General features: G+C 49.3%; 7 protein-coding genes across 7 annotated transcripts; 4 read left to right on the forward strand and 3 right to left on the reverse strand.

The window, feature by feature from the left end:
• Nucleotides 1–97: 97 nt before the first annotated feature.
• C8Q69DRAFT_259487 (54S ribosomal protein L4, mitochondrial) lies at nt 98–1,467 on the reverse strand. Its single transcript, XM_028626669.1, has 3 exons — nt 948–1,467; nt 732–898; nt 98–503 (listed from the first exon to the last, which is right to left on the reverse strand). Exons 1-3 carry the CDS (start codon nt 1,303–1,305, stop codon nt 360–362), a joined length of 669 nt encoding a protein of 222 aa, XP_028485224.1. The 5' UTR covers nt 1,306–1,467; the 3' UTR covers nt 98–359.
• A 1,078-nt stretch (nt 1,468–2,545) lies between these two features.
• C8Q69DRAFT_506920 (putative transcriptional regulator) lies at nt 2,546–4,652 on the forward strand (the record flags this gene model as incomplete). Its single annotated transcript, XM_028632843.1, has 7 exons — nt 2,546–2,792; nt 2,864–3,005; nt 3,071–3,594; nt 3,658–3,722; nt 3,775–4,073; nt 4,134–4,488; nt 4,557–4,652. The coding sequence occupies 7 exons, from the start codon at nt 2,546–2,548 to the stop codon at nt 4,650–4,652; spliced, it is 1,728 nt and encodes a 575-aa protein (XP_028485225.1).
• Nucleotides 4,653–5,021: 369 nt separating this feature from the next.
• C8Q69DRAFT_506921 (putative UbiE/COQ5 family methyltransferase) lies at nt 5,022–6,089 on the reverse strand (the record flags this gene model as incomplete). Its single annotated transcript, XM_028632844.1, has 4 exons — nt 5,022–5,416; nt 5,486–5,542; nt 5,611–5,649; nt 5,708–6,089. The coding sequence occupies 4 exons, from the start codon at nt 6,087–6,089 to the stop codon at nt 5,022–5,024; spliced, it is 873 nt and encodes a 290-aa protein (XP_028485226.1).
• Nucleotides 6,090–6,803: 714 nt separating this feature from the next.
• On the forward strand, nt 6,804–11,185 carry C8Q69DRAFT_466555 (condensin subunit). Its single transcript, XM_028630564.1, has 6 exons — nt 6,804–6,991; nt 7,060–7,100; nt 7,214–9,371; nt 9,420–9,794; nt 9,851–10,524; nt 10,588–11,185. Exons 1-6 carry the CDS (start codon nt 6,965–6,967, stop codon nt 10,850–10,852), a joined length of 3,540 nt encoding a protein of 1,179 aa, XP_028485227.1. The 5' UTR covers nt 6,804–6,964; the 3' UTR covers nt 10,853–11,185.
• Nucleotides 11,186–11,472: 287 nt separating this feature from the next.
• On the forward strand, nt 11,473–12,509 carry C8Q69DRAFT_259690 (hypothetical protein). The gene is made up of 3 exons (XM_028626671.1): nt 11,473–11,879; nt 12,014–12,311; nt 12,379–12,509. The coding sequence occupies exons 1-3, from the start codon at nt 11,592–11,594 to the stop codon at nt 12,387–12,389; spliced, it is 597 nt and encodes a 198-aa protein (XP_028485228.1). The 5' UTR covers nt 11,473–11,591; the 3' UTR covers nt 12,390–12,509.
• Nucleotides 12,478–13,853, reverse strand: C8Q69DRAFT_259699 (putative DNA replication complex GINS protein psf2). The gene is made up of 3 exons (XM_028626672.1): nt 13,528–13,853; nt 12,805–13,376; nt 12,478–12,732 (listed from the first exon to the last, which is right to left on the reverse strand). The coding sequence occupies exons 1-3, from the start codon at nt 13,639–13,641 to the stop codon at nt 12,630–12,632; spliced, it is 789 nt and encodes a 262-aa protein (XP_028485229.1). The 5' UTR covers nt 13,642–13,853; the 3' UTR covers nt 12,478–12,629.
• A 111-nt stretch (nt 13,854–13,964) lies between these two features.
• C8Q69DRAFT_498390 (putative glucosyltransferase) lies at nt 13,965–16,178 on the forward strand. Its single transcript, XM_028632296.1, has 3 exons — nt 13,965–14,774; nt 14,828–14,965; nt 15,030–16,178. The coding sequence occupies exons 1-3, from the start codon at nt 14,024–14,026 to the stop codon at nt 16,001–16,003; spliced, it is 1,863 nt and encodes a 620-aa protein (XP_028485230.1). The 5' UTR covers nt 13,965–14,023; the 3' UTR covers nt 16,004–16,178.
• The last annotated feature ends 97 nt before the right edge of the window (nt 16,179–16,275 follow it).

Below are 16,275 nucleotides of genomic sequence, written 5' to 3' on the forward strand. Positions count from 1 at the left end.
TGGATTGTCCCCGCAGAGCGTCGCCCCAACAAGCGGTGAGATTGGTTTAGCCTTCTCTAACACAAACGCTAAGATGGATCGACGGATAACCTTGAGACACGAGAGTTTACAAACGATAATAATTATCCTCCAGCTTATTTTAATGACCGAGTCTTTGAGGAGAATATTCAAGGGAGTCTAGGGGAGGTTGAAATCGTAGAGTGGAAAGGGGGTCTACAGTTCCAATCGTTTCCACTTGTATCAACAACGGCAAACATAATTAATGATACACTTCAGGAGATGAAATCGCGTGATAATACATGAATCCGAGGGGATATCTGAAGCACTGTATGCTGCACTTCCCATCGAGACGCTCTAGCTCACGCTTTCTGAGCAGTCTCTTCCTCGAAGCTACCCTCATCCGCCTCCGGTCGGTAACCACTGTTGTATAGGTGCTGCGCATCTTCCCAAGCGTACCATCTCTCCCGAAGGACGTGCTTGATGCCATTCTGCGTAACTCGAATCTGGAAGGGGATGTTGTCAGCACGATTGACTTGACCACAAGACGGAAATAGCTGGAATGCACTGAAGTTCGGTAGCGGGGAGGGACAAGGAACAGCATAAGCAAGCTCATTATATACTCCAGATTCTCATCACCATGATTGCGGTAACTGATGTAACTGGACGACGGGTATATCGTTGCTCGGGCTCGATGCAGTTCCAACACAAAAGACAACTCAGCGACGACTCACCACTCTGTCACGATCATTGGCCTCGTATTCTCCATAACCGGCCTTCAGCCTCTTCCTTTCCAGATTGGATGTAGCTATCCTGTTGCGCTCCTTGACGCAAACCCACCAAAGGCTGTGGAGATCTTCGAAAGACTTCTCGCGGAGTTCCTGGATAGACCAAGGGCGGCCTAGAACCAATGAGCGAAGGCTTGCAATTCACATGAAAGAAGTGCTTACCGTGTGCGATATCATATTCAGGGCTGCTCAGTGCCTGCTTGTCCTTCGGAAAGAACTCCCATAGGCCATGGTTGGGAGTAGGATCACGAGCCTGTCGGGCCGACAGCACAGGCTTCGGCAACGGATACTTGGAGACTCCCAGTGGATGCTTGGGGCCAGTTCTGTGAATCGCAGAAACGCCGCGAGACTTGCTCAGATCCTTTCCAGCCGCAGCAGCCGTGGAAGAAAAGCTCGAGCTCTGGGTCGGTGATCGGATTATGGAGAAGTGAAGGGAAGGCGCGAGATATGGAGGGGGTAATTCGACCAGGGGAGAAGCCCCATACTGGCGAGAGAGCCTCAGCAATGATTGCCGATGCATTGGGACTGTTGTTGCGCGACGTTACGATCGAACTGCCTTCAAACGTCCACTTTTTGCGGACTTGAGTTGCGGCCGGCGCTAAAGAGCGGCTACGGAGAAGCGCGGTACATGACAAACTATGCCGAACTAGGTAGTTATATTCTTTCTCCGATCATATGGAGAGAATCTCGGTTCTGCCAGTTGCACACATGGTAGGTGTTCATATCATCCTTCTCGGTCCTTTTCTGCTAATGTTGCTCTTAGTTCTAGCCTGGCTCATTCTATTTTTGGGACAAATTTGGATGTATAACCGTCAACACCCCATTTCGTCAGTCGGGATCCCAGACATAGAAAAGAGTAGAGTAGAGTATAGTAATGTATGTCTGTCATCCAAGTCAGAAAGTATTGCTGCAACACTATGTGGCTCTATATTGCATAGAATTAGGGGGGGGTTGGTATATGACTATGGCGTACCCCGAGATTATCTAAGAGAGTGGCACTAGTTAGTCTATCAGATTCTATATCTATTAGAGTCAAGCTAGCTTGCCACAATAGTTTCAAACTCAAAACTTGTTCTTTTCTACATCGCCGTCTTTTGAACAAGCTAGGATGGTTCATGCATCACTGAGATGCTGAAAATCTCACGTATGGCCGTAGTTTGTAGCACGAGGTGTCTACTACTAGTATGTATGCGCTATGCAAATCGCACTTCACCAGAAACGATCACCAGATTTTTATCCGATCATATTGGTAGCAATATATATAGCTCTATCAAACGAGATAGCTCTACATTCAGAATTGTATAAGTATCAGAATAGTATTCCAACTTGATCTGCCCTCTCTACCGCTCGGTTAACATGTGGCCCGTGCGCAAGACTCACGAAGCGCGCGGCTATATTCTCTCCACCTCCAGCAATGGAGCGAGCAACTGCGCCGCATGAACCTTTGTTAACGGAGCTTCTGAGCAGCAACTTCCATACTATATACACTATAGAGAGTCCTGGTGGGACCTTCCTACACTTTGTCAAGCTCCGCAGCTCCTTCTGAGAGATTGTTGAGGCTATCTACCTTCCCAGAATGAATCGGCCAGGTTCGTCAGTCCTCAGTTACGATGTGTCCCCGTTTATCTACTATTGCTGCGGTGATGGTCTGGATGTCTCTTGAAAGACACATCTTTTGGGCCTATTTTGCTTTGGGAATGCTTCAGGCCCTATGCATCTGAGACCAACCCTTCGATCTTATCCACATTCGCTCCCACAAGATGGATTCGTCCTTGGCGGCGGTTGACAATTCCTGCGGGCGCCCATCCAAATCGCCTGCGACTTGGGCTAAAGTGGTCGCAGCATCTTCAGAAGATTCTGCTCCAAGAAGGAAGGCTGACAGCTCGGTGGATAATACAGGACCAGGCCCACAGCCTCTGAGAGGCATGTCCGGATTCCCCGCCCAACAACAAGCTCAGGCGCGAAATGCGACGTTGGCCTCGGCGCGCTTACCAAACGGCAAAATTGGTGCGATAATAACATCTGATGATTTCCGGATACAAATACCTAGAGACTAACGGGCTGAGGGTGGTGGACAGGGAATACCGCTAATTGGAATTTCGGACTGCCTATGGGAGGCGCACCAGGCCTTCAGAATAATCAGCAACGTAACATGGGGACCATGGGGAGCTTCGCACAGAGCCTAGGAGGATCGCAGCCCGCAACTCCTCTGGATCTTTCGTAAGTGAGATCCGTGTCATGAGAGATTAGTGGTTTGCGGACACTGAACAAAGCATTTGGGGTAGGGAATTCCCATCGTTGTCTGGAGCACCCCCGCAATCGCAGTCTCAAGCCCCTGGACAAGCAGTATGGGCCAACGCAAGCCAACGTGCAACACAGCAGACCCCAGTCCAACGACAACAACCTCCTTCATCGCAAGCGCCGTCACGAGCATCGCAAACACAGTCTCATTTGCCTCAGCAGCAATCCCAACCTTCACACGAGGATCTTTTCCCGTCAGGAGCACAATTTGCGAACAGGCTCGACGATTTCCGCAACGGTGGTCGAGGAATCAGTGGCCAACTCGGTGCTAGCAGTCAGCCTCAAACGGGCAATATTGAAGAATTTCCGCCCTTAGGAAGGAATGTCCATGGAGACCTAGGCCAGGAACGAAGGGAATCATTACTTCAGAACGCGGGATTCGGAAACTACGCCAGCAACATTGCATTTTCTGGAATAAATCAGACACAGTCAGCCCAAAATCGCAACATGATGGCAGCATCCATGAACGGGCAGGAGACCGCCAGGATCATGTCACCAACAGCTACAGGTACGGGAGCCAGGCTTCAAAATACACAGAGTGTGGGCGAGTTGGGCTCATTATCATACATAGGCATGTCTGCATCGAGATCGCCTATCAACCAAGGATCAAATGGTATTCTGAGTCAAGATAAAGAGGTACATCACGCGTTGCTTCTGGTATCCTATGGTTTCTAATTCGTCTCTACAGGACTTGAGCGGCTCCATTTCTTCCAACCAACGTGCCGCTTTCACTGAACAGGCAACTCAGGCGCAGTTGCAACAGATGCAACAGCGCCAGCAGCAAACTGGGGGTTCTTCAGCCGAAGGGCAAGACTCAGCGGGAGCTACCCAGAGCGCTGAACAGCCGCCTTTATCTCAAATGAGCGAGATAGACAGATTTGGTCTTGCTGGATTGCTACGAATGATCCATAGCGAAAGCCCAGACGTCGCTAGTCTTGCAGTAGGTCAAGATCTGATGACTCTCGGCTTAGACCTCAACCAGCCTGAGTGCGTTTCCAAATTATTTCAACGAATGACATTATTGTACTATGCTGACAAGCTCTGAAGGCCACTTCATCCATCCGTTGCCTCCCCCTTCGTCTCGTCCATGTCAACGGTGCCTTTGGAACAGGATTATTCCCTTCCTTCTTGCTACGCGGTGGCAAATATCCAACCTCTTCAGTCTCGCATCCCGAGCTTCAGTGATGAAACTCTATTCTACATATTCTACAGTATGCCGCGAGATATAATGCAGGAACTCGTAGCCGAGGAGCTCATGGGCCGCAAATGGAGATACCACAAGGTGGAAAGATGTTGGTTGACGCGAGACGAAACTTACCCAGGACCCGTGGATGTGGAGAGGGGTGTAAGCGAACGAGGCGTCTACTTGTGGTGGGATGCCGCGAGCTGGAAGAAGATTCGGGTAGGTCTTCTCCCTTCAATGCCACAGACCAAATCTGCAACGATATAGCTAACTAATTTTTCATGCAGCGAGAGTTTATCCTTCGCTATGAAGATCTTGACAACAGGCTGGACCCAAACAGGAGTATCGCACGCACTGTCGGCTTTCCGCCTCATGCTTCATGAATTGTTCTTAGCACATGGTACTCGATCAGAAATGGGTTTGGTTGAAGACCAATTTATGTATTGTCCAACGATCTGCAAAATGTATCAACGGCACCGGAAACGGTAGCGGTCTGGAGACCACGACACATACTCGAACATCCCTCCAGTTTTCTTCATATGCGCAAGAACCTCCCCTTGACTGTAATAGACCCTGTCCCTTTTCCTACAGGACGCCGTAGTCGGGGAGTGTTATGTCATAGTAACGCAGTTAAACTCCAACGGCTGTTAGCATTTAGAACTGTCTATCGTTGAACTGCTGGAAGAGGGAAGGGATAGCCATATCTGCATTATAGTCGCTCGTGTTTCGACTGCGAACTAGTCTCTAGGAAGCTACATTGGTTTCTTAGCTGAAGACAGAATAGCAATCCAATCCGTCTCAATAGGCTGGTCCTTCCCATACTTGTTTTCCAAGTACGTCCGCATGACAGGTGCTATATCCTTCTCGTGTGCTTGTTTTTGGTCTTCACTCCAGAACCTGGACGTGATGAGGGGAATCATGCTCGATAACATAGTAATAAACTGGTCGTGGTTATCCACTACCACAGTCTCCTGTATCGGCTTCACCGAAACGTCCTCGAATCCGTGTTCTCGAAGACATGAAGCGATCCAAGCCTCATCGTCCCAGTGACCCTTGCCTATAGCAGCAAGGAACTCTTTCTGGGATGGAAAGGGAAGGTTTCCTGGTATTGTTGCGACAGCGTCCCTAAGATCTGAGAACCATCCGCCTACGTCAAAAGATATGATGCATCAGCTAGAATACTTTGTAACAGCTTGAGGCTTTGTAAGTGACTTACTTTTTATCCACGTCGAAAACGCGAATGTTCCACCGGGTTTTAGGATTCGAAAGGATTCTTCTTATATCGTTAGTAGTCAAAACAATTACACTGGAGATAAGCCACATCTCATGACTGATACCGACCTTTAATGGCTGCGAACGGGTCAGGGAGTGCCATGATGACTTATCGATCCAAGTCAGCAGCTATTTCATCCTGTCATTTTTGATCAAGGATACCTACCGAACGCCGCGAAAACATGTGAATAATGCGAACTAGCAAGATCTGTCTTCTGCGCATCCACGACCTTCGTTTCCGTATTCTTCCATCCTTCCTCTTGTATTCTTCTTTTGGTTATCTCAAGCATAACCTCAGATACATCAGCGCAGGTCAGCTGCATGTTACTTTTGGCTTCTTTATCCAACAACTCGTGCAGATTTTCAGCCACAACGCCGGTTCCGCATGCATTATCAAGAATAATAAGCGGTCTTTCTTTGATAGATTGGATTCCTGATTGTTCAACGAGGTGCTTAGCATACGGGCCGGTGATCCCTTCTGCGAACCGGTAGCGGGATGCGAAGGTGGGATCCTCCCATAGTGCTTTGAGCTCTGGGACGGTTGACATGATATGCGATGAATATATCAAAGACGAATGCACTGTTAGAGATGAGGTCTATTGTAGTTGTCCAGTAATAGAGTGGTGGTGGTCACTTTGGCGGGATACATATAAATATATATTCCAACGGGTGGCCTAACTCATCCAAGGTTCTATAGAGATGCGCATCAGCAGCCCACAACCCTTCGTATAGGTACAACACAAAGTCGCCGAATGTCTCCGAGGTACCTTGGGAGGCTTGAGAATCAGGAAGTGTAGCATGATGTTGCAAACAATTTCGAAGAGAAAGTATCCGAGATGTCTCCGTCGCTGACATCTTGGCAATAGTGAGTGATACGACTGGCAGATTTCCATTGAATGGAGCAAATAATTGGAATTCAAGGATGGTAGAATAGTGTATTAAGTACCTACATTAGGCTATATAAAAATAGCGTTTGATCTCCCAAGGAAACTGCCATCGGTATCCCGAACTCTCAGCTGGTGACTGAAAACGCTCCACGGAGATCCTCTGTTTTTTTTCGACTACGAAACTAGACAAATAAACTGATCGTAATATGTGTTCGGATCTCTATCCAAATGGATATGTTATTCATAGGGAAACTAAGAAACATCTATCGTGAATGCCCAATTCCCAATCCGTCCATCGAGACGAGCACGTGTGCTTATGTCATCCCCCGCTCTGCACCAAGCCAGACACGGCAAACCGTAAACACCGCGGCGCCGGGTCTGGGCACTCAGGCACAACACCGCGTCAACAGAAAATCGAACCGCGAGACGATCTGCGACCGGACTGTCCATCTGCTATCGCCCCTCTCTCGGTCTCCATCTGTGACCCATGTCATCGCATAGAAGCTGATTGAGGGTGATTTACTGGAGTCGCAGCCATGAGGATTGTCGAGATTATTATCGACGTGAGTAATGGCCCCGAGGTCCAGAGTTAACCATGAAGATTTGCGCAAGCTGACCTAGCCTACCACAGGGTTTCAAATCGTACGCTGTGCGTACGGTGATCTCAGGATGGTATGCGCTGATTACGCCCATTTGTGGAATCTTGTTTTGTGATCGTTTCGACCAGCTGGCTACGATCGATCTCTCCAGCATCCAGCGGCGCATTCTGCTGACTTCGGAGATAGGGACGAATCCTTCAACTCGATCACTGGCCTGAACGGCAGTGGCAAGTCCAACATCCTTGATGCGATCTGTTTCGTTTTGGGTATTACGAATATGACGACCGTGCGAGCACAGAACCTGCAAGATCTTATCTACAAGCGTGGTCAGGCAGGAGTTACCAAGGCTAGCGTGACTATCGTTTTCGACAATCACGACAAGGAGAAATCCCCGATCGGATTTGAGGAATATACCAGCATTTCAGTTACGCGACAGATTGTCCTAGGCGGTACGAGCAAGTATCTCATCAATGGCCATCGAGCCCAGCAGCAGACGGTGCAAAACCTGTTCCAGAGCGTTCAGCTAAATATCAACAACCCGAATTTCCTGATCATGCAAGGAAGGATCACGAAGGTCTTGAACATGAAGGCCGTGGAAATACTGTCGATGATTGAGGAGGCAGCTGGTACGCGCATGTTCGAGGACCGGAAGGAGAAGGCAGGGAAGACAATGGCGAAGAAAGAGATGAAGGTTCGCGAAATCGAAGGCCTGCTCAAGGAAGAGATCGAGCCGAAGCTTGAAAAGCTGAGAGGCGAGAAACGAGCTTTTCTTGATTTCCAACAGACGCAAGGTGACCTCGAGCGGTTGACGCGGTTGGTTGTTGCTCACGACTACCTCAAGAACGGCGAGAGGTTGAGAGTGGCTGGCGAAGAATACGAAACGAAGAAGGCTAAGATCCAAGCCCTCGAGGACAACGCCGCGAAGCTTAAGGGTGAAATCGCGCACCTGGAAGAAGACGTCAAGAGAGTCAAGGCCGTGCGTGAGAAGGAACTCCGAAAAGGAGGTAAATTCCAGGCTCTGGAGGATCAGGTCAAAGCCCACTCACATGAGTTGGTCCGACTGAATACCGTTTTTGACCTGAAAAACTCGAGCATGGCCGAAGAAAAAGAGAAACGAAAGGAGATTCAAAAGACTGTAGCCGAACTTGAAAAGTTGTTGAAGGAAAAGAAGAAGGTATACGATAAATTGCAGGCACAATACGACACTGCAAAAGCCGAGCTGGATGCCCAGACGGCCGAAGTCGAACAAAAAGAGGAGCTGCTACAGACACTACAGACTGGTGTCGCATCCAAGGAAGGCCAGGAAAACGGCTACCAGGGCCAGCTTCAAGATGCCCGAAACAGAGTCAGCACAGCCACCACGGAGCAGGAGCAAGCCAAGCTTAAGATTGCTCATCTCGAGAAGAGAATCAAAGAGGAAGAGCCTCGTGCCAAGAAAGCTAAGGAACAGAACTCTGGTCTCTTAAAAGAGCTGGAGGGTTTGAAGTCTCAAGCGAAGAAGCTTGAGGCCGAACTGGCGAAGCAAGGGTTCGAGCCGGGTAGAGAGGATCAAATGTACGAGGAACAATCAACGTTACAGAGAAGTATTCGAGAACTCCGTGAACAGGCAGATGGATTGAGGCGAAAAGTCGCAAATATCGACTTCAACTATGCCGACCCGTACCCGAACTTCGACAGGTCCAAGGTTAAAGGTCTTGTTGCTCAGTTGTTCACCCTGAATAAAGACAGAACAGAGGCTGGAACCGCGCTCGAGATCTGTGCTGGTGGACGTCTGTACAATGTTGTGGTTGATAGTGCCGAGACCGGCACGCAACTTCTCCAGAAGGGCAAGCTCCGCAAGCGAGTCACTATTATTCCTTTGAACAAGATCTCGGCTTTTAAAGCCTCGGCAGAGAAGATCGGGGCAGCACAGAGACTTGCTCCTGGTGCAGTGGATCTTGCCTTGTCACTGATAGGGTACGATGAAGAGATTACTGCAGCGATGGAGTATGTGTTTGGTAACACCTTGATCTGCCGCGACGCCGATACTGCGAAGAGAGTGACGTTTGATCCCTCCGTTAGGATGAAAAGCGTTACCCTCGATGGAGACGTCTATGATCCATCCGGAACCTTATCCGGTGGCAGCTCTCCTAATTCTAGCGGTGTCCTTGTTATTCTGCAGAAGTTGAATGAGGTGAACAGAGAACTAAAAACTAAGGAGCGGCTCTTGGCGACCCTTCAGGAGACCATGAAGCGTGAAAAGAAGAGGCTCGATACCGCACGAGCTATTAAACAAGAGCTCGATCTGAAAACCCATGAGATCCGACTCACTGAAGAGCAAATAAACAGCAACTCATCCTCATCGGTAAGTGCTTTCCTTAGCTATGCTTCAGCCGATTGCTAACAATCATAGATTATTCACGCCGTTGAGGAAATGAAAGCGAACATCGAGCAACTACACAAAGATATTGCGGACGCCAAGGCTCGCCAGACTGAAGCTGCCAAGGATATTAAGCGCATCGAGAAGGATATGAGTGAGTTCAACAACAACAAGGATAGCAAGTTGGCCCAGTTGCAGTCTTCACTTGATGCACTGAAGAAGAGTCTGAACAAGAACTCAATCTCTGTGAAGACCCTTCAGAAAGAACTACAAGCCTCCAGATTGGACTCTGAGCAGGCCGGAAGTGACCTTTCAGCCGCTGAGGAACAGCTTTCTGAGTCTGATGCTGCTTTGAAGGCGCAGTTAGAAGAGGTGCAGTCTCTAAACAGGGAACAGGCACGAATCAAGGTAAGGACATATGGCTCATGTGTGTGGTATCATGTAATGTTCTGACAATTGTCTAGGATGCCCATGACGTTGCACAAGCTCAATTGGAAGATGAGCGTGCCAAGCTCACCGGATTCGACGACGAGCTGCGCGAGCTTGAGGAGGCTATGCGCTCGAAAGCTTCTCGTATCACTGAGGAGGGCCTGGAAATGCAGAAGCTTGGCCATCAGCTTGAGAAATTGCACAAAGACCAGCAAGCCGCGGCGCAGATGGTGGCCAACATGGAAAAGGAACATGAATGGATTGCCGATGAGAAGGACAATTTCGGTCGCCCTAACACCCCTTACGACTTCAAGGGCCAGAACATCGCAGAGTGCAGGGCGACTCTGCGGAACGTAACTGAGCGCTTCCAGGGAATGAAGAAGAAGATCAACCCGAAGGTCATGAATATGATCGACAGTGTCGAGAAGAAGGAAGTCGCGCTGAAGAACATGATGAAGACCGTCATCAGAGATAAGCGGAAGATCGAGGAGACTATTATCAGTCTGGACGAATATAAGAAAGAAGCACTGCACAAGACGTGGACCAAGGTCAATGCCGATTTTGGTCAAATCTTTGCAGAACTTCTTCCTGGTAGCTTCGCGAAGCTTGACCCTCCAGAAGGCAAGGATATCACCGATGGACTGGAGGTGAAAGTATCTCTCGGAAAGGTCTGGAAACAGAGCTTGACCGAGTTGAGTGGTGGACAACGGTGAGTGTCTCTCATAAACAGCAATTTTAAGGATCACCGAACTAATTATCTTGATGCTCACAGTTCACTTATCGCGCTCTCCCTCATCATGGCCCTTCTTCAGTTCAAGCCCGCACCAATGTATATTCTGGACGAAGTGGATGCTGCCCTTGATCTTTCACACACCCAGAATATTGGTCGCTTGATCAAGACGCGCTTCAAGGGTTCTCAGTTCATTGTCGTTTCCCTCAAGGATGGCATGTTCCAGAACGCGAACCGGATCTTCCGGACGAGGTTCAGTGAAGGAACTAGTGTTGTCCAGGCGCTGACCCCGGCTGATATGAAATAGAGCCGGGGATATTGGGTCTATTTCTTTTGTCTCCCTTGTCCGTCTGCTGACTGGGGGAAGGACTTTCTGTCGTACGTGGGCTGCTATGTCTGATGTCCATGGTTGGTGTTTATGGGGTTTGTATAGGGTCCTGGGTTCAAATAGGGACATCTGGGATGAGCTATGCGTAATGATGAATTTTGGTGATTTCGCTATACCTATATATGCATGTTTCAGTTTCCCATTTTATTGTTGACACTTGTAGACATAGATTGCTGTGTAGTTTCCGCATAGGGGTTACGGCGCCGCATAGGGAAATTGCGCAGCCGACCTGGTGGACCGAACTCAGCTCACGCTGTTTTGGCCAGCGTGGATTCTCCGGTATTACCCAACTACTATTCAGTACATACTATCTTTATTCATTTCTATTCCATCGTTTGAGAGTTGAATCAAGTGCTACACTCCTTTACTGTGTCCCTTCCTGTCCACTTGCTCTCGGGCCGTTTTCCGCACGTGAGTGATCTCACGGTCCGATCGGTGTCCCTACCACCCGCCACATCCTACTTCGGTCATCTTGGAACGTCGCAAACAATCGTCGGTCTGTCGATCACTCTTAGCCTAAACAATTGAACCTGAGGGCTCTTATCTATCTGTGCCATCAAGAGGAAAATAGAAAGGCAGCGGTATTCACGCTCTACGGCATCAGGCGCTAACCTTGCGTGTCATACCACACTCATTCAGCTCTGTCGCCCCTCCGAGAATGACGGACGAAGAGCCCTCGTTGAACATTCCTTCACTCCTTACACTCGCCGTCGTTTCATTCTTTGTGATTCGATGGTTCTTCAACCGTGATAGTGGTGCAGACGGCGCAAGGCCGGGAGAAGCGCTGGGTCGTACGCGGAGGAGGGTCGATCCGGCGCATGTCGAGCAGATATCGCAGATGTTCCCGCAACTCAACAGGCGTGACATCATGTGGGATTTGCAGAGGAATGGAGGAAGCATGGCAGCGACTACAGAGAGAATATTGACTGGTAGAGGACTGGAAGTGGTGAGTCTCCTGGGCGCGGTTATCCGGCGCTTTCCAACATCTCCGAGCGCAAAGGATAATAGGATAGCGCGGGAGACATAGGTTCAATGTCTTTGATAGATTCCTTTATCTTGCTAACAAATATGCCAAATTAGCCCCCGCCCTCCTTCCAGCCCCAGATCCCTGTTCCTACCACCAGCACTGCAACGACTCAGAATCCTTCGGCCTCCGGGTCGTCCGCGAAGCCGCAACCCCAAGACCTCATATCGCGCTACAACCTCGCATCGAAGATCGCATCGGAGAATGACAGAGACTCATCAGAGACATCCCCGTCGGTGGATAGCGCATGGTCACAGAGCAAGAGTGAGCGACAACGGCTCCTCCAGAAGCGGAGGGATGAGATGATCCTGGCGGCGAGGAGAAAGTTACAGCAGAAGGATAAGGAAACAATGAGTACACCCGTCTCATCTTCTTCGTGATCGTTGAGTTTAGTGTCGTTTTCTAAGAAGAGATTCGGAAGTGGCCGCCTAATGTGGGCATTCTGAATGTGAACAGCTCTTCTATCGTTTCCTCGCAAGCTGGCTTCTCTCATCTATTTGATAGCAAGAGCGCGCATGCTGTATGGCGTTTCATTGGAATGATCTTTTTATTTATTCTCTATGGCAGCTGCAGGGTATATGCATATAAGGAATTCGTTTTCAAAGTCATAGATCTCATAGTACCCCCTTTTTGGATCACAAGATGATGCAAAACCAAAGCAAACCGAAACGCCTAGAACTCCATTTCGTCTTCATTTTGCGTGCCGTCGTATGTATTTTCGCGCTCCTCAGCGAGTTGTTCTCTTCGCGCCAATTCTTTAGACGCCCCGATTTTCCTGATAGAAGGCATAAAGATTAACAGGGAGACGATCGCACATATAATTGTCTCAATAAGGGCGGATGCATACCTTAATCCTTCTACCACCCCGGCCACGAACCCTCTACCTTCTCCTATTTCCATGGCCCCTACACCCGTGAGAGCGACGCCGCCTCCACCTGTGGCCGCCGCATCTAATACATCTACACCCTTTCTCATTTTAGCCATTCTCACCTCCCTAAGGTCCTTCAATAGCCGCCTCAGCTGATCTGGCTCCACGAGATCATCGCTGGCCGCATCCAGCAGCATATTCCCTACTTCCAGCCAGTGGTACGGTAAGGACGGCGGTTCCCCTGACGGCATCGCATTCGTCCGCGCTACATTCTGCGGTAGGAAGGGAGGAGCGGGGAAATATAGCTGGCCGTCTAACGTCCTTCGGGCGGTGCGGCCTCTGGGATTCCCTTGGCCGGGGAGTGGAGGAGGAGGGGAGAAAGCGTCCTTGTATTCGGACCGCTGTGTTTCGATTTCGAGAATTAGAGACAGAGGTTCAGGATGGAGCCAGTCTGGTGGGAGGATGTTTGCGCGGCGTTGACGCTTGAGGAGGAGAGCGAGCCAAAGAGGAAGAGAAGTGCGACGGGGAGGGAGGAGTGGTTCAGTAGGGCCCTGGGCGGATAAATATGTTAGTCAATTGAATTGAATAGAGGGATATCTTCATACGCAGTTTACTAAAAGAGCTAGAGACATTACTGCCATACAGTTGAACGCTTCATTTGCACTAAATCTGCGGGGAGAAACAAATAGAGAGAGCACTTACACCCAAAAGCTCGAGACCCTCGAGTCGCTGACGAGGAACAATAGTTACCATCTCCATCTCCGCAAGGAATGCTATCTCCGGGGGCGTAATGCCCCGCGGGAGAGGAAAAGCCATTGCGAGGCTTGATCGTTATACGCGGGGTTCAAAATGAACGTGTCGGAGATGGTCTCTTTGAGAGAAGTTGAAGATTGTCCACTCTAGATGAGCAGTGACGCGAAACGAACGAGTCTATATATGTGCAGATCGACATTTATGGCTCTGAGACATTGGAAAAAGTAACGAGCCCCAAGAATTCTAGACTCGCGGCCGCTTCATATGTATATCATTGTCGCGGCATGCTTCGCGAAATAAATGCGGTGTTTGGCTTGTTTGCACAGCAGGACGACGGACTGTCCGGGATTATTGGCGAGACAACATTATTGTTGAACTTTCATAGAATGAAAGCACCGAGTCTCACATAAAACCTCCTCCAAGAGCTCTCAGAGGGCAATACAAAATGAGCTCACGGCAGCCCGAGTCTAACTGGGCTCGTGCTGCTCGCTATGCTGTCCCATTTGTCCTGTTGTCCATTCCCTTCTGGCTGGCGAAGATTAATGCCACCGTTCCGGAACCATATCTGGATGAGGTCTTCCATGTACGCCAGGCCCAGACATATTGGGCTCATAACTGGACACAATGGGACCCAAAGATAACGACGCCTCCGGGTCTGTATCTTTGGTCATATGTTCTGTGTGCTGCTCTGCTTCTCCTTCGTGGCTCTCCTAAGGAGGTTGGCACAACCGAACTGCGCACAACCAATGTTGCAGCTATGGCCGTGATTTTGCCTTGGAGACTTCAGAAATTGCTGGATTTCTTGCGCAGGGAGCGGAACACACGACCAGCTGGAGCATGGCTGAGCCATACAGTTTTGAACATCTGTCTCTTCCCACCGTTGTTTTTCTTCTCCGGTCTTTACTACACCGACATCCTAGCTCTTCTTGTTGTCATTGAGGCCTATAATTGGGATCTTAAACGTGACACTGAAGGCGGCATCTCGGGTCTGATTTTCCTTCTGGTCGGGCTGGTATCCCTGGTTTTTCGACAGACCAATATTTTCTGGGCTTCTCTCTTCCTGGGCGGATTGCAGGCAGTCCGGACCCTTCGTCGAGTCTGCAAACCTTGTCAATCTTCCAACATACTTGGAATCGTGAAGAGGAGCTCACAGAATGAGCTTTATGATCCTCTGGTTGGAGATGCTACTATTGTTGGTCAGTAGGGTTGTATGTATATGGTCTTCGGGTTTACATTAACGTGTTTCTAGACTTCTTCAAGACCACTGTATCCCTCGTTATTACCGTCCTAACTAACTTGCCACGTGTGGTACTATCTGTGATTCCACATCTGATTATCCTCGCTGCCTTTGGCGTCTTTGTGTGGTGGAATGGAAGCGTCGTTCTCGGTAAGTCTGGATAAAGATGCTGACCGACCTACATTCTTCAGATCAACTGATGTGTCTAAACCAGGCCACAAAGAATTCCATACAGCAAGTCTACATCTGCCGCAGATGCTTTACATATGGCCGTACTTTGTCTTTTTCTCCTGGCCTATCCTGCTACTTCCTATGCTCAACCTTGTTCTCCCCAAGTCCTACCTTCCAACTTTCTTGGACTACGGCTTTTCGCCCAGACAGAAAGGTCTGCCGTCTCTGTTGACAGTATTGGGAATTATCCCAATCATGCTTGCAGTCGTCCACTTCAACACCATTGTCCACCCATTCACACTCGCGGACAACCGCCACTACATTTTCTATGTCTTCCGCCTTCTACTACGCACCCATCCTGCCGTGAAGTATGCGGCCACGCTGGCGTACTTCGTTTGTGCATGGTCTGTACTATCTGCCTTCGGTTTCTCGTCTCTTGTCTCCCCTCCCCGGCTGGCTCAAGTTCCGTCTTCATCAGCGCTGTCTGCCGAGCAGTCTGTTGCGAAGAAGACCGAGAAAGAGGAGAAGCCCCAAAAACAAGAAAAGAAGGAAACAAAGAAGAAGGGAAAGGCGTCTCGCAAAGGCGTCTCGTTCAAGGAACCACCTTCGCAACCGCAGCAGGAGCCAATCTCACCAGAGACTCTCGCCAAAGTCCGAGCTCACATGGTTCAGCGCCAACAACCACAATATCCGATTCGCGTCAGCTTTATCATTATCTGGCTTGCCTCCACGGCGCTTTCACTAGTGACTGCACCTCTCGTTGAGCCGCGTTATTTCATTGTTCCTTGGGTGATGTGGAGGATACACGTTCCTCCGCAGCCGATGCCAGTATTGTACCGCCAACAGCGAACTACCAATGAGAAAGAATTGTTCGTGGCGAAGCTCGTCACAAACCTGCCGCTAATTTTGGAGACGGTCTGGTTTGTTGCGATCAATGTTGTTACTGGCTACATGTTCCTTAATAAGGGCTTTGAGTGGCCGCAGGAACCGGGCAAGATACAAAGGTTTATGTGGTAGATGCCTCCCGACATCTCCGAGACCATCATCATAATCTTCAGCCATGTATTACTCTCCAAGAGATAAAACAAGCTGTAGCAGTAGCTGCTACAATAGCTACCTGACTTCCTGTATAATAGTCCGTTGCTTGCCGTTGTGGTGTACCTATAGACTTCATAATATAGCAAATATTCTGTATTCATTGATGTAGTATGCGATGTGAGAATCACATGCCTGCATTTCAGATAGACTATGTATACTGATTTGAGAATGGTGCTGTGTATATTGCTATC

This window comes from Paecilomyces variotii (assembly GCF_004022145.1).
Source record: "Paecilomyces variotii strain CBS 101075 chromosome Unknown C8Q69scaffold_5, whole genome shotgun sequence".
Lineage (NCBI taxonomy): Eukaryota > Fungi > Ascomycota > Eurotiomycetes > Eurotiales > Thermoascaceae > Paecilomyces > Paecilomyces variotii.